The 20,834-nt window shown below is 41.2% G+C and overlaps 2 protein-coding genes across 2 annotated transcripts; one reads left to right on the plus strand and one right to left on the minus strand.

The window, feature by feature from the left end:
• The first annotated feature begins 264 nt into the window (after window positions 1-264).
• LOC100692598 (retinol dehydrogenase 7) lies at window positions 265-14,781 on the plus strand. The gene is made up of 5 exons (XM_003440858.5): window positions 265-422; window positions 3,073-3,387; window positions 13,908-14,166; window positions 14,238-14,401; window positions 14,484-14,781. Exons 2-5 carry the CDS (start codon window positions 3,075-3,077, stop codon window positions 14,705-14,707), a joined length of 960 nt encoding a protein of 319 aa, XP_003440906.1. The 5' UTR covers window positions 265-422; window positions 3,073-3,074; the 3' UTR covers window positions 14,708-14,781.
• Window positions 14,782-16,102: 1,321 nt separating this feature from the next.
• On the minus strand, window positions 16,103-19,849 carry LOC100693141 (ATP synthase subunit beta, mitochondrial). Its single transcript, XM_003440860.5, has 10 exons — window positions 19,695-19,849; window positions 18,728-18,901; window positions 18,460-18,634; window positions 18,167-18,288; window positions 17,903-18,087; window positions 17,652-17,810; window positions 17,344-17,466; window positions 16,974-17,186; window positions 16,688-16,889; window positions 16,103-16,568 (listed from the first exon to the last, which is right to left on the minus strand). The coding sequence occupies exons 1-10, from the start codon at window positions 19,795-19,797 to the stop codon at window positions 16,471-16,473; spliced, it is 1,554 nt and encodes a 517-aa protein (XP_003440908.1). The 5' UTR covers window positions 19,798-19,849; the 3' UTR covers window positions 16,103-16,470.
• Between the last annotated feature and the right edge of the window lie 985 nt (window positions 19,850-20,834).

Consider the following 20,834-nt stretch of genomic DNA (forward strand, 5'->3'; position numbering starts at 1 on the left):
CCACCAGAGTGCCTATTTCGGATCACTTTTGCCAGTCCAAGCCCGGGTGAAGGAGCAGGGTTGGAATTGTGACATTAAAAAAAACAATAATTGCTAAAAGAAATTTAATTTGTAGTTCTAAATAAACTCTAAATGCATTTAGGACGTCTTTTACTCACTTTATGTCTCTTCCACGATGTTATTTCTCTCTCCAACAACATAGGTTACAATTATATTAGCATGACCGATTATGCAAATTAGGTGATGACGTCATTTAGCGACTTCTAGCGACTTTTAGGACAACCAATAGCGATTTTCCTTACTGAGGAGTTGGCAACACTGCGCCTGTGTCTCCCTGTGCGCGCTCCCGACGCAGGGGTAACAAACTCTGTTGGGGATACGGACCTTGGCACGAACAGTTGGTGAAACCTTCTACGGATCAGGTAAGAAATCCCGTGAACTGACAGCACATTGCTGGCATAAGTCAGTAGCTGAGTAGATGAATAGTGTTACATTTTCAGTACGTTTGGTGGACGCTTTTAGATTTGTTTTAAAAGGGTTAAGAAACTTCGGGTTAATGTACTTTGAACTCGCTTCCATATGACCCCATAGCTTTGTTCTGCTGTCACATTGAGCAAAGAAGCGTCTAAGTCCCATCTTCCAGGTTAGCTCGATTCCATGTCAACTACTTCAACCAGTCAAAAAACAAGCTCCAGAAGTTTGTAGTCGTAAATTGGTCACATCTGTGAACATTTTAGAGGCGGACTTTAAATGAAGTGCATTTAGCTGCAAGTTTCATTAACTTTAGACGACCGAACATCGTCACTGAGTTTGTTTGTTTTTTAAATTTAAAATTACAAATAATGAACACTGATTTGGCACTGAAGGCACTGATTTGGTTGGCTCCATAGTGCATTAAGTGGGGGAGGCTCCCTGGGAACTTTATATTGAGATATCCAATTCAATTCAGTTTTATTTATATAGCGCCAATTCACAACAGTTGCCTCTAGGCGCTTTATATTGTAAGATAAAGACACTACAATTATACGCTATACACCGTACAATTACGAGTTTAATTAATGAAATGCATTTATTTTTTAACCACGTAATGTTTTATAATGTATTGTCACAGACATGCACTTCTATAAACTGGTAACTGTGGCTGCAGATGGCCCGCCCCTCCCAGTGTTGGAGGTTTCTTCCTGTTAAAAGGGAGTTTTTTTCTTCCCACTGCCACCAAGTATTTGCCCTTACTGTACAATATAAAGCGCCTTGGGGCAGCTCTTGTTGGAGCTATACTAAAAAATTGAATTGAACTGAATTGAATAGTTGTATGCTGAAATAAACAGCATTTACTTACCACCCTGTTGGAAACAAAATATTAATAATTAAAATGATGAATCTGCCGATGCAACATGTGGAACAAGACAGTGAATTATGTAAACAAAACTTATCACTCAACATGAAAACCAGTTAGCCTGGAACACCGGGAATTCTTTAAATAAGTTTAGTTTAGCTTAATTTAATGAGGGGACACAGACCTCTAGCATAAACCATTTTGAATCCATGTCACCTACTTTGGCTCAACTCAAAGTAATAAGCTTTAATAAGTTTAATAGGTTTAATCATGATTATTAATTTCATGTTATTAAGTACAACCAAGCCTAACTTTACAGTAGTCTTTTTTTGCCCTCTGTTACTAGCAAAAGTTCATTTAGATGGCAGTTATAATTAGCACATTTAATTTAGCTGTTCTCCCATTTTGAACTGTATGAGGTGAAATGGGTTCATACTGGGTGTACACCTGCACAGGCCTTGTTTGCAATGACTGACCTGAAGAACACCAAACATACACAGGAAGAACACCAAAATTCAAACAAATGTTCTGGAAATGTGAAATTTTACACTATGATTAAAACACGTGATTAAGATATTTCACTTCAGTATGCATTTCTAAGTCAGTACAAACAAACCACTTAAAAGAGCTCAAATTAAACACTAACTTGAGTCTGCTAGAGGACGTCGGACCCTCAGGCCACCCTCATCAAGTCTGTTTCTGATTGTTTGCTCAGAGACAAAATGACCTCCAGCAGGCCACTGCTGGAGGTCATTTTGTAAGGATCTGGCAGTGCTCCTGCTCCTCCTTGCACAAAGGAGCAGATACCGGTCCTGCTAATGGGTTTAGAACTTTCTGCAACCTCATTCAGCTCACCTAAAATGACTGCCTTTGTCCTGGAATCTCCTCTGTGCTCTTGAGACTGTGTTAGAAGAAAGGAAGCCTTTCGGATCACCTGTGAAACCTCTGTAGGGTCCAGGTATTGCCTCATGTTACCAGTATTGACACTGACCCTAACCAAAATGCAAAACTAGTGAAAAAAAACATCAGAAAAGATGAGGAGGGAAAAAATGTCAGTGGCGTTCAGCTGTAAAACCATTCCTGTTTCGAGGGTTGTCTCATTGTGGCCCCTCTAGTGCACCTGTTGTTGTTATGGTGAAGACAACAGTAGCTGAAACTGTTTTACAACCCTCTCTGCTACTTAACTGACCACATCAACATCTCAGAGGTTTCACTGATGTGATGCTATACTCTGCCAAAAAAAGTGTTCCTTTAATCTTTTAAACAGCTTATACACATAAGCTGTTTCATCACATATTTTTTTTTGCAAAATCCAGGACCTTCTATCCTTTCACATTTCTCTCCTTAACACCAATATCAACACTCTTCCTGACATCCAACCTGTGGAGAATACGCACTGACAAGATTCAGCCTCATGTTGTTTTGTCTTTTCTTTTCACTTGTCTGCTGGTTTCTACTAGCATCCTGTTGCTCAGTACATGGATGCATTCACTGTTAACTCTGGCCATGACAGACTTGGGCTTGGGACTGTCATGAAGACAACACTGGCTTCTGTTATTAAGGAAAAAAAGCCAAAACAAACATGTAGAGGTGCCTAATGGGTAACCCTTTGTGAATAAGGGAGACGTTTAAAGTCCCAGGAAAAACAGAGAGTTCAGTTGGCCTTACGCAACAGTGTTGTCACGTGGCAGTAGCCAGCCAGTAACGAGTAAACATACGTTCCTTTGTCCTTCTAGTCATGTACCTGTACCTTCTGGGCCTGGTGGTTCTCTACTACCTGTACCGTTGGATCAGAGAGCTCCCCAGGGTCTCTGACAAAAACAGCAAGTATGTGTACATCACAGGCTGCGACAGCGGCTTTGGGAATCTTCTGGCCCGGCATCTCGACAAGCAGGGCTTTCGAGTGATTGCCTCGTGTTTCACTGAGAAAGGAGAAGAGGATCTGAAGAAGTCCTGCTCCAGCAACCTGATCACAACTCATCTGGATGTTAGTTCTCAGGAAAGCATTGACAAAGTTGCGGCGATGATCAAGGATACAGTTGGGGCACGTGGTAAGTTTTATTTGGTGGAAATATCTGCACTTCATTTAAATAGCTGTTACCCCAGAGTTTGAGTGCTGTTTATGTCTGTGACCTCTGACTTTCAATAGCACCATTAAGACCAAGTAAGTCTATAGGATGTTCTTTTTCTTTATGCCAACTGGCAAAAAATAAATAAATGGTTGAAAATTACAGAGGTCTCACTAGCTGTATATTTCCTGGTAGGACTGTGCCTTATCATGCCTTCTGCAATAATACCTGAATACATTTTTAAGTGATATAAAAATGTAATAGCTTGATATCACTCTAATAGCAATGCCACATGTCAACTTTCCTTAGTTTGTGCACCTGTGACGCAAGCCCAGGCATCTGTGTCAGCAACAATTTGAATACCTAAAAGAGAGCTGCTTCAACAACCTCCAATAAAGTACTTTGCAAAATATGCAAAAAAAACCTTTCTTGCTTGAAGGTGGAAGCAACAAATATGTTTCAGCACTTGAGGTGGAAACAAACTATACCAAGTACAACCAGGCTAGGAAGCAGGTATTTATGTGTGACTCAAATGTAAATAAAGGACTCCACTGAGCATCACTGAAACTCTGCTAGTTACACTCCATATGACAGGAAGCGCAAATGATGGATGATGTGGGTACATAGGACTAAACAACTAGTTAAAAAGCTTGTTCCAAGATCAAACATCCCAGTTAGAATTTTTTTAATTTAATTCCTAATTTTATTATGTGACAATATTGTGCAGACCTCTGAAGAGTTGCAAGGTTAGTTATTGTTAAAGATAAGCAGTTATTTTAGTCCTAAAATGTCAAGGGATAAAGTGTTAGCCATAAATCTGTTAATCTAGGCCTCATTTGAAGAATCTCAGTGAAGATTCAGAGATCATCACAGCACAGAAACATCTTTAGGGAGGGTTACAAACGATCTTCTCTTGGCCTCTGGCAGCAGATTCATCTCTGTGCTTGTCCCGTTAGACCTGTTAACCATAATATTTTATTACAGTGATTAAAACATGCTGTATGTATTAAAGGTATTGTGCTACAGTATCTATCATGAAGCAAGATAAGCACACCAATTAGTTAAACTGCAGGAATATCTTAAAGGCATAAAGACCTGGATGAGATCTAATTTTATGGCATTACCTTGACCTCCAGTAACACTGTGAGGAACCTTGGAGTCATTTTTGACCACGATATGTCCTTCAACGCACATATTAAACAAATATGTAAGACTGCTTTCTTCCATTTGTGCAACATCTCTAAAATTAGAAATATCCTGTCTCAGAGTGACACTGAAAAACTAGTTCATGCATTTATTACTTCCAGGCTGGACTACTGTAATTCAATATTATCAGGATGTACTAAAAACTCCCTGAAAAGCCTTCAGTTAATCCAAAATGCTGCAGCAAGAGTCCTGATGGGGACTAGAAAGAGAGAGCAGATTTCTCCTATATTGGCGTCTCTTCATTGGCTCCCTGTTAAATTCAGAACGATTTTAAAATCCTGCTGCTCAGATACAAGATCTCATTTCATGTTTTTTCTCCAGTTTCATGACTATTTACATTGTAGCTTCTCACTGAAGGCATCAAAACTCTGAATGAACACATATGGAATTATGTAGTAAAGACAAAAGTGTGAAATAACTCAAAACATGTTTTATATTTTAGATTCTTCAAAATAGCCACTCTTTGCTTTGATTACTCCTTTGCACACTCTTGGCATTCTCTCGATGAGCTTCATGAGGTCGTCACCTGAAATGGTTTTCCAGCATTCCTGAAGGAGTTCCTAGAGATGCTGAGCACTTATTGGCCCTTTTGTCTTCACTCTGCAGTCCATCTCATTCCACAGGATGCTGTGGTAGTCATGCTGATTCAATGTGCTTTCAATTTTGAATAAATCCCCAACGGTGTCACCAGTAAAGCACCCCCACACCATCACACCTCCTCCTCCGTGCTTCACAGTGAGAACTATGCATGTAGAGACCTTTTCTTTTCTTGCACGAAGACCAAAGGAACCAAAGATCTCAAATTTGGATTCACCAGACCAAAGCACAGATTTCCATGGGTCTAATGTCCACTCCTTGTGTTTCTTGGCCAAAACAAATCTCTTCTGCTTGTTGCTTTTTCTTAGTCGTGGTTTCTTAGCAGCTATTTGACCATAAAGGCCTGATTTGCACAGTCTCCTCTGAACAGTTGATGTAGAGATGTGTCTGCTACTGGAACTCTGTGTGGCATTTATTTGGGCTCTAATCTGAGGTGCTGTTAACTTGTGATTTCTGAGGCTGGTGACTTGGATGAATTTATCCTCAGCAGCAGAGGTGACTCTTGGTCTCCCTTTCCTTTCCTCATATAAGCCAGTTTCGCTGTAACCCTTGATGTTTTTTGCGACTGCATTTGGGGACACATTCAAAGTTTTTGCAATTTTCTGTACTGACTGACCTTCGGTCCTTAAAGTAATGATGCACTTTCATTTCTCGTTAATTAGCTGATTAGTTCTTGCCATAAAATGAATTTTAATGGTTGTCAAATAGGCCTGTCAGCAGTGTACCAACCTGACCAACACAACTGATGGTCCCAACCCCATTAAGAAAGCAAGAAATTCCACAAATGAACCCTGTGAAGTGAAAACCATTTCAGGTGACTACATCATGAAACTCACTGAGAAAAGGCCAACGGTTTACCGAAAGTAGCAAAGAGTGGCTACTTTCAGGGATCTGCAATATAAGACATATTTAGGCAAGGCAAGGCAAGTTTATTTACATAGCACAATTCAACAACAAGGTGATTCAAAGTGCTTTACAGAGACATTAAAAACAAAAACAAATAAAAAGCATGATTTAAATTTGATTAAAAAAAGCAAACAAACAAACAAACAAACAAAACAATATATAAAATCAAATATCAAAACAGTAGATAAAATCAGAACAGTAGATAAAATCAATAGTTAAAAAGTAGGTTTTGAAATTTAATTTAGAGTTATTTATCAATTTAGAGTTATTTATCAATTTTCTCTTTGCCACATTATTCCATATATCTTGCTTCATATATTTGATGTCCTCAATATGTATCTACAATGAGAAATGGGGAAGGGATGGTAACAGGGCGCTGTGGGAATGCTACTATGAACTCCAGAGGATGTGGAAGGTGAAGGTAACAACGGTCCCAGTGGTAATCGGAGCACTTGGTGCAGTGACTCCCAAGCTAGGTGAGTGGCTCCAGGAGGTCCCAGGAATAAAATCCGAGACCTCTGTCCAGAAGAGCACAGTCCTAAGATACTGCGCAGGACTCTCTGTGGTCCCTTTGGGGTTCAAATGTCCAAAGAAAAACATTTAAAGACCTCCAGAAAGCCTGCAGAACTATTGCTCAACTATTAAAAAGAATGTCTGGCTCCTTGGAAGCATAATATGGTCATCCCAGGCAGCCAGTCAGAAGAAAGCTAATGATAGGAGGGTCTTATAGGAGGAGGAGACCGAGTTTGCTTTTACAGACACACAGATAAGAACCATCATGAGATAAGCAGAGTTTATTGTGTAAATTCCGTGAGGCATTCACACTATAGTGATCCTGTTTCTCTTTAAACTTTATTGTGTGGATGCCCTCAAAGGCATCCACACTATTGAGTTCCTGTTTCTCTTTAAACTTTATTCTTCAAGTTGCTCCCCCGTTTTTCGGCACTTAACTACTTCTTCAGTTTTCAGCCGATTTTCTCCGTTCAAACTCTAAACTGTTCTGCTCTTTCTGCTAATTCCAGCTATGACTTTTGGTGTTTATTACTATTATACTTTTTAAAATATTACACTTTTTTCCTTTAATTTGTCCCATTGAAATGAATGGAAAACTTCCACAATTCTGCTAAAACTTGCTTGTTTTTGAAACGTAACTACTTCCTCATACTTTCACCCAGAAACTCCATTCAAACTTTAAAATGTTCTCAGATTATTGGGCTATTCCTGTGTGATTCAGCTTTTTCAGATCTTCTACCGTTTTAATTTTATACCTCTTTAAGTTTTCAGTTCCAAAATTGTGATTTTTCAGAAAATACATGCGTTGCTATGGTTGCTATGCAATTAACTCAGAGTGTGTGCTGGTCTGTTCTGAAGTTTCTCTTCATGTCCGAACAACTTCTTGCTACTCGCTCAATTTTCACTCAACCCCCACAAATTATACATCAAAACGTAGGTATTGTTGCTGGCTTTCAGACAATGTCACTAACTTTATTGTGAGATTTACCGTTTTTTCGCAATTTGCCTCGAAGTGACACAAGGTCTGTTAACTCCCCATTCAAAGTCTATGGGGAGGTTTTGAAATTCAGAGCTGAAATTCTGTAACGGGAGGCATTTTCAAATCGCCATATCTCCTTAATAAAGCAAAGTTAGGACATGAGGCTTGTGCCAATATATCTTCAGACACTGCTGACACTCACAGTGGAAGCAGTTTTTACAATTATCTTACCACTGAGCAATGAATTACGTTTGTTTGAGGGGTGGAAATCTGTCCTCTCAGTTTTCAAACTCCGAAAATGAAGCCGTTTCTTCTCTCGTCGTATACAAAGAGCAATGAAAGAGGTACAAAGAGCAATGAAAAATGAGCAATGAAAATAGCAGTCAAAGTACACCAAAGTCCGTTGATTCACCCAGTACAAGAATTATGCCGCTAGCCCTCCTAGTTTTTGAGTTACACGACGTTTTGTAACTCCAAAAAACGGCGTTTTTCGCCTCTCACCGCGATCTAATTCTGACTCCTCAATTCTCTGTGTTTTAGACGCCCGCCCCCTTTCCAGGTGGCGCAATCACTAATGACACGGCTCTGCAGCTCAAAGGTCATGGGTTCAATCCCACCTTGGTCCACATGTTTTTTTTCACTACAAATGAGTAGTGCAAAAACATACTGTCTGCAACATCACAGTATATCTGTTATGTTATAGTATTACTACTAAGTCACAGGGGAAGGGATAGCTCAGTAGGTAGAGTGGTGGCCCCATGATCGGAAGGTCGGGGGTTCGATTCCCCTGAACAGCTACCCTGAGGTACCCCTGAGCAAGGTACTGTCCCTACTGCTCCCCGGGCGCCCAAAGGCTGACCACTGCTTCACTGAGTGAATGGGTTAAATGCAGAGAGGAATTTCCCCACGGGGATCAATAAAGTACACTTTCTTTCTGCCAATTCGTAGTATTCGTACTAAATCATACCACTCGTGCCAAATCATAGTATTCAAATCAAAATATAGTATTTGTACGAAGTATAGTATTTCTGCCAAATCATAGAATTACTGCAATTTCATAGTAATTTTGAGGAATCCCTTTTGTTATAGTATTACTTCTAAGTCATAGTATTTCTGCTTTGTCATAGTATTTGTACTGAAACATAGTATTTCTGCCAAATCATAGTATTACTGCTATTTCATAGTATTTGAGTGAAATTACAGTGTTTCTGCAAAAACATTGGTTGGTATTGGTTTTTGTTACCTTTAGCGTATGTGCTAGTTAGCGATAGCTATGGCAGCCCAGTTATTTTATTGTTTTGGGCTTGTTCCTGCTTTGTTTGTTCCCCCTGCAAATTTATGTGAATTTGTACACTGTAATATCGCTGTATTACGTAATGGCTAAGTAGGAGGCTGACTGTTACTAAGTGCATCAGTGTACATAGGTCATCTCTTGTGTTGGAGTGCCCTCTTGTGGCGCCTTTTGGGTAGTGCCTTAGTAAACGTGAACACTGCAAAGAAGTGGTATCAGACTGGTTTGTAGTGGAGGAATTTGTTGCCAGTTTCTTTCATCTTTAATCCGTATTCATGTTGTAATGTAGTAACTTTTGTGGCACAAATACCACAATATGGCAGAAATACTATGTTTTGGCACAAATACTTTGATTTGGTATACTTTAGCTTCTTCACCCCTTTTCAGCAAAATTGTCATTTTTTTCACCCCATTTTAGCAGTTTTTCTAATATGGACCTCAGATTCTTCTTAACGCTTCATGGCAGAACTACAGACAAGTACACAGCCTGATGAAGCAGACAGAGGCAGTACCTCTGATTGGTGAATTTGAGCAGAACCAGGTTGTTCTGCCTCTTTTCAGCAGAAATTCTGCTCATTCACCTCTTTTCAGCGCAACGTTCTGCTTCTTTCCCTCTTTTCTGCAGAAATTCTGCTGATTTACTACTTTTCTGCAAAATTTTCAGCCTTTTCACCTCTTATCAGCACAATTCTCAGCAGCTTCTGCTGATTTCAGCAGAATTGTCAGTCTGTCCACCTCTTCTTTGTGAGAATAAGTTTGGGTTAGTGAGATGAATAGCTTCCTTGAGCCTGGCCAGGCCAGGTTCGAATCCAGCTCAGGGCGACTTTTTTTTTCACCACCATACAACTTTTTGCAACTTTTCATCTTTTTCAGCTTTTCAGCAGACAGCTTCAGCGTTAAGGCATCCACACAGCATTTTCGCAGGAAATGCAAATTTTTCTAGTTCTTTCTTATACTTTATTATTCTGGTTGCTTCCGTACGTTTTTTGGCGCTTAACTACTCCCTCAGTTTTTGTGCTATTTTCACCGTTCAAATCTTAAAAAATTCTGCTCTTTCTGCTCTTTCCTGCTATGACTTTTGGTGCTCATAACTTCTATACTTTTTGAGATATTGAAATTTTTTTGCAATATTTTTGCCCATTTCTGCCATATTATCAGTGGCGTCACTAGTTTTCCTTGCCGGTTTGAGCTGTGTTTTAGCTCAGTGAGATGAGCAGCCGTTCTCAGACTGCGAGGCCCGGGTTCAAATCCCGCTTATGGCAACATTTCTTCAGTTAACAGTTAAACTTTTTTTTAACTCTTTTCAACAGAAATTTCAGCTTTTTCACCCCTTTTCAGCAAAATTTTCAGTTTTTTTTTTTTATCACTTTTCAGCACAAATCCCAGCTTTTTCAGCTATTTTCAGCAACAATATATTTTCAGCAGAATTCTGAAGAGTTCTGCAGAACTCTTTTCAGCAGAAATTCTGCTGATTGAACTCTTTTCAGCAGAATTTTCAGAATTTTCACCTCTTTTCAGCCCAAATTCTGCTTATTCACCTCTTCTGCAAAATTTTCAGGCTTTTCACCTCTTATTAGCACAAATCTCAGCTGTTTTCAGAAAAAACTCTTTTGAGCAGAAATTCTGCTGATTCATCTCTTTTCAGCGCAACTTTCTGCTTCTTTACCTCTTTTCAGCAGAAATTCTGCTGATTCACCTGATTCACCTGATTCACCCGATCAGATTTGCACACTGTTAGACCTCTGCCTTACCACAACATACTTCAAATACAACGAAGGCTTCTACAGACAAAAACATGGCTGTGCCATGGGCTCCCCTGTGTCACCTATTGTAGCCAACCTTTACATGGAGGAAGTGGAAAGAAAGGCTCTTGGCTCTTTTAAAGGGAGAGTACCCAGCCACTGGTACAGATATGTAGACGACACCTGGGTCAAAATCAAGACACAAGAAGTGGAATCCTTCACTGCGCACATTAACGCCGTGGATAAAAACATCAAGTTCACCAGGGAAGACACTAAGGATAACTGTTTGCCTTTCCTGGACTGCGCTGTGCACATTGAAGAGAATGGCAACCTCAACATTGAAGTTTACCGGAAGCCCACACACACGGACCAGTACCTCCTCTTTGACTCCCATCACCCTCTGGAACACAAACTTGGAGTAATTAGGACCCTACACCACCGGGCAGAACTTGTTCCCTCTAAGCCTGAAGGGAAAAAGAAGGAACACACACATGTAAAGGAAGCACTGAAAACGTGTGGTTATCCTAACTGGGCGTTCATAAAGTCAGCAAAGAGGCACAGGAAAGACGATCAGACACCAGCGAGGGAGGATAAGAAAGACAGACGCAACAACATTGTCATCCCCTATGTAGCCGGTGTATCAGAGAAACTCAGGAGAGTTTTCTCCAAACACGACATCCCAGTGTACTTCAGACCCAGCAACACACTCAGACACAAACTGGTTCACCCGAAAGACAAAACTCCAAAACACAGACTTAACAACGTGGTGTATGCTGTACAGTGCAGTGAGGAATGCCCAGACCTCTACATCGGAGAGACCAAACAGCCACTTCACAAGCGCATGGCACAACATAGAAGAGCCACCTCCACAGGACAAGACTCAGCAGTCCACCTGCATCTTGAGGATAAAGGTCACTCTTTCGAGGATGCCAATGTTCACATATTGGACAGAGAGGACAGATGGTTTGAAAGAGGAGTGAAAGAGGCCATCTATGTCCACTGTGAGCGACCATCTTTGAACAGAGGCGGTGGTTTACGACACCAACTGTCTGCCATCTATAATCCAGTTTTGAGTTCCCTCCCCAGACGCCTTAACGCCCACTCACATCCTGGGCCATCTGACCTCAGGAAATCACATGACAGGGTGGGGCCAGGTTTCACAATGAGCTCACCCGAAACCCTGGCTGATTAGGTCCCACACCCGCTTTCACACCTTGGCGCATGTGATTAGAGGATCACCAGGGGGTCCTTTGTCCCTCCTTGGGGGGATACTCCCACTGGGTTTAAATCTGGGACTCTCGGCCATTTGACCTTAGAACTGAAGAAGCTTCTCGGATGAGAGGTGAAACGTCTTCAAGCAACTCAAAGAAGTCCAGACGCTTTTCTTTGCAAACTCCTTTGACCTCTTTTCTGCAAAATTTTCAGCCTTTTCTCCTCTTATCAGCACAATTCTCAGCAGCTTCTGCTGATTTCAGCAGAATTGTCCGTCTCTCCACCTCTTCTTTGTGAGAATGAGTTTGACCCATTAAGAGTGACTTTGGCTCAGTGAGATGAGTAGCCACCTTGAGACTAGGAGGGCCAGGTTTGAATCCTGCTCAGGGCAGCATTTTTTTTTCCACCACTTTTCAGCAAAAATTTCTCTGTCTTTACCCCTTTCAGTAGAATTTTTGGCTTTTCACCACTTTTCAGCAAAAAACTTCTGCTTCTTCACCTGTTTTCAGCAGAATTTTCAGTTTCTTCACCGCCATATAACTTTTTGCAAGTTTTCAACTTTTTCAGCTTTTTCAGCAGGCAACTTCAGCGTTAAGGCATCCACACAGCATTTTCGCAGGAAATGCAGATTTTTCTAGTTATTATTCTAGTTGCCAATTTCTTTGCCGCTTAACTACTCCCTCAGTTTTCATCCAATTTTCACCATTCAAACTTTAAACTGTTCTGCTCTTTCTGCTAATCCCTGCTATGTATTTTGGTGCTCATAACTCTTATACTTTTTGAGATATTCAGCTTTTTTGAGGGTGATCGTGGCTCAAGACTTGGGTGTTCATCCTGTAATCAGAAGGTTGCCGGTTCGAGCCCTGGCTCGGACAGTCTCGGTCGTTGTGTCCTTGGGCAAGACACTTCACCTACCGCCTACTGGTGTTGGCCAGAGGGGCCGATGGCGCAATATGGCAGCCTCGCCTCTGTCAATCTGCCCCGGGGCAGCTGTGGCTACAACTGTAGCTTGCCTTCACTGGTGTGTGAATGAATAGTTGTATTGTAAAGCGCTTTGAGGGGTCCCGAAAAGCGCTATATAAATGCAATCCATTATTATTATTTTTTTTGCAATTTTTTTGGCCCATTGAAATCAATGGACCACATTACAAGTGTGATCACTGATTTTGCCCGCCGGAGTGAGCTGTGTTTTAGCTCAGTGAGAGGAGCAGCTGTCCTCAGAGCAGGAGGGCCGGGTTCACATCCCGCTTATGGCAACAGTTAACAGTTCAACTGTTTTAACTCTTTTCAGCACAATTTTCAGCCTCGTCTGCTCTTTTCAGCACAATGTTCAGCTTTTTCACCTCTTTTTACCACAAATTTCAGCCTCTTCTGCTCTTTTCAGCACAATTATCAGACTTTTCACCTCTTTTCAGCACAATTTTCAGGTTCTTAATCTCTTTTTTGCTGAACATTTAGCTTCTTCACCTCTTTTCAGCACAATTTAGCTTCTTCTACACAGTGCCCATTTTTTCTCTCATCATATCCTTGTTTGAGACCAGAACTGCTTTGGTGCAGTGGGATGAACAGCCGCCGTGAGATCCGGTGGCAAAGGTTTGAATCCTACATGTGACATTTGCTGTACATCTTCCCTCCTTGCACTCTCCCTGCTTTCTTCACACTCTTCAGTGTAGTCTTTCAAATAAAGCAGTTTTCAGCAAACAGTTCAGTTTCTACACAGTGTTTTCAGCAGATAGTTCTCCTTCTTCTGCTGTTTTCAGATTCCACTACACGGCATTCACACTGCATTTTCGCAGGAAATGCAATTTTTTCTAGTTCTAAACTGTGTCATGCAACCCGACTCTAGTAGAGTTTAGGAATAAAAATATGGACCTGGACTTGAGCAGAATTTGTCCCTTGGGGAAAAATAAAGTCTCTCTGATTCTGAATAATTTCGCTTTGAGTTTAAATTAAATTTAAATATTGATCAACTACTGTTGCTAGTGCACATAAAACATTACTGGTCAAGAACAGATGAATTTCAGTAGACTGGATGTGCTCTTTTTCATTATTTTAGGTCTGTGGGCTGTAGTGAACAATGCCGGCGTCTCCACTCCCAGTGCCCCATGTGACTGGCTGACCCTCAATGACTACAAACCCATGCTGGATGTGAACCTGAATGGGGTGATTGGTGTGACCCTAAGTGTCCTACCGCTCATAAAAAAGGCAAGGGGAAGGGTGGTGAACGTCGCCAGTGTGTTTGGAAGGATCAGTCCTGTTGGGGGCCCATATACTGTCTCAAAGTATGGTGTTGAAGCATTCAATGACAGCCTCAGGTAAGGAGAACTCATAAAATACTGGTATGATAATACAAAGATTTCCTGGGTTGATGAAGTGTCCTTCTTAGGTTAAATATGGCACCTTTTGGTGTGAAAGTCCTCTGCATTGAGCCAGGCTTCTTCAAGACAAATGTGACCAACAGTGCTATCCTGAGCAAAAACATTAAAATGATCTGGGACAAACTTCCACAGGAGATCCGAGATGATTATGGAACAGCATTCCTACAGAAGGGTATGTGTGGATCACTACTTCTTCCACTATTTTTGTCCTCAACTGATTATTTGTTCTTGTTTCATTTATTTGCCCCTTTTAGCGTTAACAACCTTAACTGACAAAGTTGCCAAGATGAGTGATGCAGACTTGATGAAGGTGGTCAGCTGCATGGAACATGCTGTGGCTGCTGTTCGGCCTCGCACTCGCTACTCCCCGGGCTGGGACGCCAAGTTCTTCTGGCTCCCACTATCCTACATGCCAACCTGCGTCAGTGATTACATCCTGAAGCTGGAAGCCATTCCCATCGCCAAGCAGATAGAATAACTTTGTATGTAATAAAGGCATTCTCTCTGTATGTACATCTCATGCATCAGTAAATTAAACTGATTTCAGAAGGGCTTTGTCTTTCAATGTTCTCATTACTTGTCATATTACTTTCTCAAAAAGGAACCTTTGTACCTTTTTCACAAAGGCATTTTCAAGGCCATCTTATCTACAGATAGATAGGGCTTTTCATCTGTTCAGACTAGTGTCCATGACATTAATGATAGGCATGTGGGAAAGGTTAAGAAAGACCAATAAAAAAACCGAGTCCAGTTCACACTTGGTTTCAAAGTACACGGCGAGCAGGAGCGTGTTGTTGCTACACTTCAAATAGTAGAAATTCCCCTTTAAATGGATCCCTTCTTTTGCAGTACCAAAACAAGACTGCAATGTCAACTGCAGGGTTTTAACTTCTTAAGTTAAAAAGCAAAATGTTTATAGTTATTGGTAGAGTTAGCTGCACAGACAAAAAAAAAAAAAAAAAAAAAATAGAACTGTATGTCCAAAAGACATGGAAAAGGTCAAATCTTGTTTTTTAGGATGCAGTGCTAATCTTACCTTGGAGGGAGTCACTGACCCGGTGGACACGAGGTTGCAAGGTTCATTCCGTTTCATGACTCCTATCTAGACGAGGAGTCAAACTGTTTAAATTCATAGTATTTTTGTCACCAGTGGCACTAACATTCTTTCCTATATGAAACCTTAAGACAATAAGCGTTTATATTCTGTCATTGCTCCTGTAGGCAGTAATGCCATTAGTGTTTTCTAATAAAACCAGATTTATTAGAGCCAAAACTCTGTATTTAGGCAGTACTTTCACACTTTGTTTATTCCTATAGTCCCTGCTATCTTTCAGAGATTTTATATACACACACACACACACACACACACACACACCTCTCTCTCTATATATATATACACATCTATATATTTAAAAAAAAAAAAAAGAAAACAAGTTGTCATTAACATCTTCTGGCTTCTGACAGCAGTTTGAGATCTAGAGTGGTTATTTGTATAACGCTTCTGTGAAAAGCTTGAAACACTGAATTAAACTACGTTAAAATGAAATTATTTCTGGAACATCAGGTTTCAATATTTAGTTTTAGTCTTTGTCAAACTGGCTGCATCTGTCAACGCTGGTATGTCTGCATGACAGTCAACTGTCTTTAGAAGAGATTTGATTTCATACCATTTTTTAACTTTTTTTTAAATCCCCAATTCAAGCGTTAAATAGATTTTAGCCACAATAACCTAATTTATTTTTGAGGATCAGTAAAACTGTGCTGTACATTTTTGAAAAGCATGTAAATTGGTGCATGTTGATTTATTTTGTACATATAAACGTACAATTTCAGAAGTCTTGACTACTTTGACCAAGTAAACAACTGCAGAATGTCAGAATTGTTCAACTGTTTTATTTCAGCATGTGACAAGCTGCAGCACAGTTAATAGCTTAACATAGCAGCTCCAGAACTCCATCTTGTGGTCAAAGTAGAGAAGGACAGCAATTTCTGTAACTCCTTTACCAGGAACAAGATTTTCCACTACATGTATTACCATTGAGAAAATATGCAGTTAACAATGAGTTTTATGTAAAGACTGTTTTATTCCATCTTTCACTGGAAACATTAAATAGAACTTTTTCAGGATGACAAGACAGGTACATTTGCATTTTGACATGTTTTACAAACCAAGTGCTCCTAACCACAGGGCCTCTCTGCTTCTACTTTTCTCTCTTCCCTTCAGTTAGGTTGTCTGGATGTTTATGAGTGCTCCTCAGCCAGTTTCTCAGCTTTCTGAACCACCTCCTCAATTGGACCGACCATGTAGAAGGCTTGCTCGGGCAGAGCATCATACTCACCTGAAAGGAAATGACAACAAAAAAGACAATTTAATTATAAACAGAGCTGAGGAAGTTGAGGATCACAAGCCATAACAAAAAAAAAAAAAAAAAAAAAAAAAATGGACAATCAAACTTACCACCAAGGATGCTCTTGAAGCCCTTGATGGTTTCCTTGAGGGGCACCAGCTTGCCCAAGTGGCCAGTGAAGACCTCGGCCACTTGGAAGGGCTGAGACAGGAAACGCTGGATCTTACGGGCACGAGCCACAGTCAGCTTATCCTCCTCAGACAACTCATCCATACCCAGGATGGCAATAATATCCTGTAGTGATTTGTAGTCCTACAGAAGAAGAAAGTAGCCTAGTTTGTTTGAAGCACTGACTGTTGTCATGTTAATTCTGATGGTACCAATAAAGCTGCAAACCTGAAGGATTTTCTGCACACCACGAGCAACATCATAGTGCTCGGCTCCAACAATGTTGGGGTCCATGATACGGGAAGTTGAGTCCAGGGGGTCAACAGCAGGGTAGATGCCCAGCTCAGCGATGGCACGGGACAACACAGTGGTGGCATCCAAGTGAGCAAAGGTGGTGGCAGGGGCAGGGTCAGTCAAATCATCAGCAGGCACATAAATGGCCTGGAAACACAGGACTTGTTAACATTTTTGGAAGTCCTAGGTTACCCTTTAAAACCAGGATTTATTCCTTACTGTCAGTAAGATAGTTTCCAGCTTATGGCAAAGTAAATACATTTTTGATTTATAAAATGCAGACTCAGCACTCCTCAAACCTCACCTGCACAGATGTGATTGAACCCTTCTTGGTGGTGGTGATTCTCTCCTGCATGGTACCCATGTCAGTGGCCAGAGTGGGCTGGTAACCCACAGCAGAGGGAATACGACCCAGCAGAGCAGACACCTGAGAGAGAAGGTGAAGTTATCAAGAGTGCAGTTTGACACAATCAGTGTATGTGAAGGAGGAAGAGGGGAAAAACAAAATAACTTTTGAAATGAGAATCTTTACATTGGATGTGTGGTGTAGCTAGAGGAGTTGTAAATCTTAATTTTTAAGGAAATCTTTTGTTTAAATCAAATTGCACAGACCTCAGAGCCAGCCTGTGTGAAGCGGAAGATGTTGTCAATGAAGAGCAGCACATCCTGACCCTCCTGGTCACGGAAATATTCAGCCACAGTCAATCCAGTCAGAGCAACTCTGGCACGGGCACCGGGGGGCTCGTTCATCTGTCCGTACACCAGTGCCACCTAGCATGGACAAGAGTTTGGTTAAATCAGACATTTTGGAATGTGCTGTAATAAAAATGCATCTTTATGAAGTTGCTTTCCACACTCCTCACCTTGGAGGTGGTATCCTTCAGGTTGATCACACCAGACTCAATCATTTCATGGTACAAGTCATTTCCCTCACGGGTACGCTCTCCCACACCAGCAAACACAGAGTAACCACCATGGGCCTTGGCCACATTGTTGATCAGCTCCATGATCAACACAGTCTTGCCTACACCGGCACCACCAAACAGACCTGTCAAGATGAGAAAACCAAGTTAGTTTACCACACAACAAAGTCAAGGCTGAGAAAACGTGCATGTTCTGGCTCATACCGATCTTTCCTCCCTTGGCATAGGGAGCCAGCAGGTCCACGACCTTAATGCCAGTAACCAGAATCTCCTGTTCCACACTCATGTCAGTGAATTCAGGAGCCTCTGCATGGATAGGTGCAGTCCTGGGAAGAAGGGAAAAAAGTAGAGTAATTTAATCACTGAACACACACCAGTTAACATTTAAAGCACAGCATCTATATGTCCTATTATAACAGGTTTTATTATTGCTTCAGACTGTGCATGTTTAAACCTCATACAAAAAGAACTGCAGGATATTTTCAAAGTGTACTTACTGTTTGGTGGAGATGGGACCCCTCTCATCAATAGGCTCCCCAATGACATTCATAATCCTGCCCAGGGTCTCGGGACCCACTGGAATTCTGATGGGGGCACCGGTGTCCAGAACCTTCTGTCCACGGACCAGCCCCTCGGTACCATCCATAGCAATGGTACGCACTGTGTTCTCCCCTAACAACAGAATGTGATTTTAATGTGTCTGTTTCACCTAAGAAACATTTGCTAGTGGTATTGGAGGTGAAGAGTATAATCCAGCTGGCTCACCGAGATGCTGTGCCACCTCCAGGACTAGCCTGGATTCACGGCCTGCCACCTCCAGGGCGTTGAGAATGGGAGGGAGACCCTCATCGAACTGGACATCGACAACGGCACCAATGACAGCCACAATGCGTCCGTTGGCGGTGCTGGCAGCGGCGGCAGGTGCGACATAGTCTCTACCTGGAACATGAACCACAGAGTGTCATACAGATGTGCTGCAGCTGTGACCTTGTTATGCTTTATGGCCGCAAGAAGCACCGGAAAGGGCTTGTGTACTTGTGTGTGTCCGGCCGGTACATCTCAATGTCAAGTGGCTTCGGCTAATCTGCGAATAAGTTTTTAAACAGTGCTGGAAAGTGAAACAGCAGTACTAAGCAGAATTCAGTAAAATTTCAGTTTATTTTATCAAGTGCAAATAAGCGAGTTCTCCCACTAAATAGCGTCAGCGCCAACAGTGACAGATGAATGGATAGCGATTCCGAGCTAGCATTGCTAATGCTGCATACTTGGCCACAAACTCAGTGACATAACTTTGTTTTTCACTTTATAGTTTTGTTATTTTGGCATTACATTACCTCCACACGTATCACAAAAGTGAACTGTGTTACCGACTGTCTAACCCTGCTAATCTGCAACTACTAATGCTAACAGCAGTCTCCGACCGCCTCATGTCATTACAGAGGTCATTTCTAATAACACAAGAATAATACAGTCTGCTCATTTCACAATGCGGAGCAACCATGAAAAGATCCGTTTGCACACATGTGTACTCATTTAATGTTTTAGAAACACTCCGGCTGATTTAAAATTTACATGTTAATATTAAGGCCTGCTAAGCCGCCGGCAGGCAAGCCAGCGTGTTGCTAGCACCAGCTAAGTTTAGCACGGTCCCTGCCCTCTTCTGACAGCCACGTAAATGCGTCTGTTCTTTAAACAGTCTCCTTTCCAGAAACAACGAGCATGCAGGACTCACGTGAAAGGACAGCAGGAGATCCAACAAGAGCCTTCAAGGGCTGGACTCCAGGCTTCAGAGCCTGCAAAGCCCCGGTGCAGCAGCGTCCCACAGCTCCTAACATTGTCAAAATGGCTGAAGGTGGAAAGAGACAGAGAAACTTCAGGCTTTATAATGTATGACCGCTTAGACGAACTGCGCATGCGCGCAACGTAAACCACGCCACAATGAGCATGCGTAGTAGTTAAGCGCATGTAGTTGACATTCTGCCCTCGATAGAGCTGTCTTATTTGAACCAAATGACCGCCCAAACAAAAGGTTATAATCCCAGTTATAATTCTGTGGTTTAGTTAATGTGGATGGTTTGGACATATCAGTGGGGTAGCCAAATTAAATGAAAACCCTAGTGAAACTCGTTATCCACGTAACTTATTTTTACTGTAGGTCACTGACAGTGCCCTCATTAAAATGAGAAATAGCCACAGCTTGCCTCAAGACATTTTTACCGTGTTTACATTACAGCAACAGCCGGTAGACTTTACGGAACAGAATAGCCCTTTATTTTTATTGTACATGTAAATCAAATTACCTTACTAATGTTAAAGATTCACTGCATAAATTGGAAAGTACTGTGCTGAAGTAATAGGGTTAGGGTTAATTCAACTATAATTGTATTGTGATTTTAGTTTGACTTAGATTTAGTTTGTTCCTGTCAAACCACTTTTTTAAATTTTGCACATTTATATTGCCATTATCAATAAAATATTGAGGACAATTTTGTTGTCCAGAACTGTTTTTAACAATACAATTTAAAATATCCCATATTCCCTTTATATTGTTGAATATTTTACTATAATACTCCTTTTTTACATTCATTATTGATCTTTTGTTTTCCATTTTGATGGTGTGAGTAAACTGTTCATCAGTGAAGTAACAGCAGTTGTTGTTGAAAGTCATGTCCTTAAGAAACAGGAAAATAAACAGCAAAGACTTGACTTGCATCCTGAAAAATGCATCTGACCTTTCATTTAATCAATCCGCTGTTTCTGAAATGATCAGTGGATGTCACAAAGCCATTTAGCATGACCATGATATACACTGCCAATGCCGTAAAAGCACAGTGAGTGTCTACAGCCATCCTGTTTTGCAGCCATATTTTAG

This window comes from Oreochromis niloticus, linkage group LG23, assembly GCF_001858045.2.
Source record: "Oreochromis niloticus isolate F11D_XX linkage group LG23, O_niloticus_UMD_NMBU, whole genome shotgun sequence".
NCBI lineage: Eukaryota > Metazoa > Chordata > Actinopteri > Cichliformes > Cichlidae > Oreochromis > Oreochromis niloticus.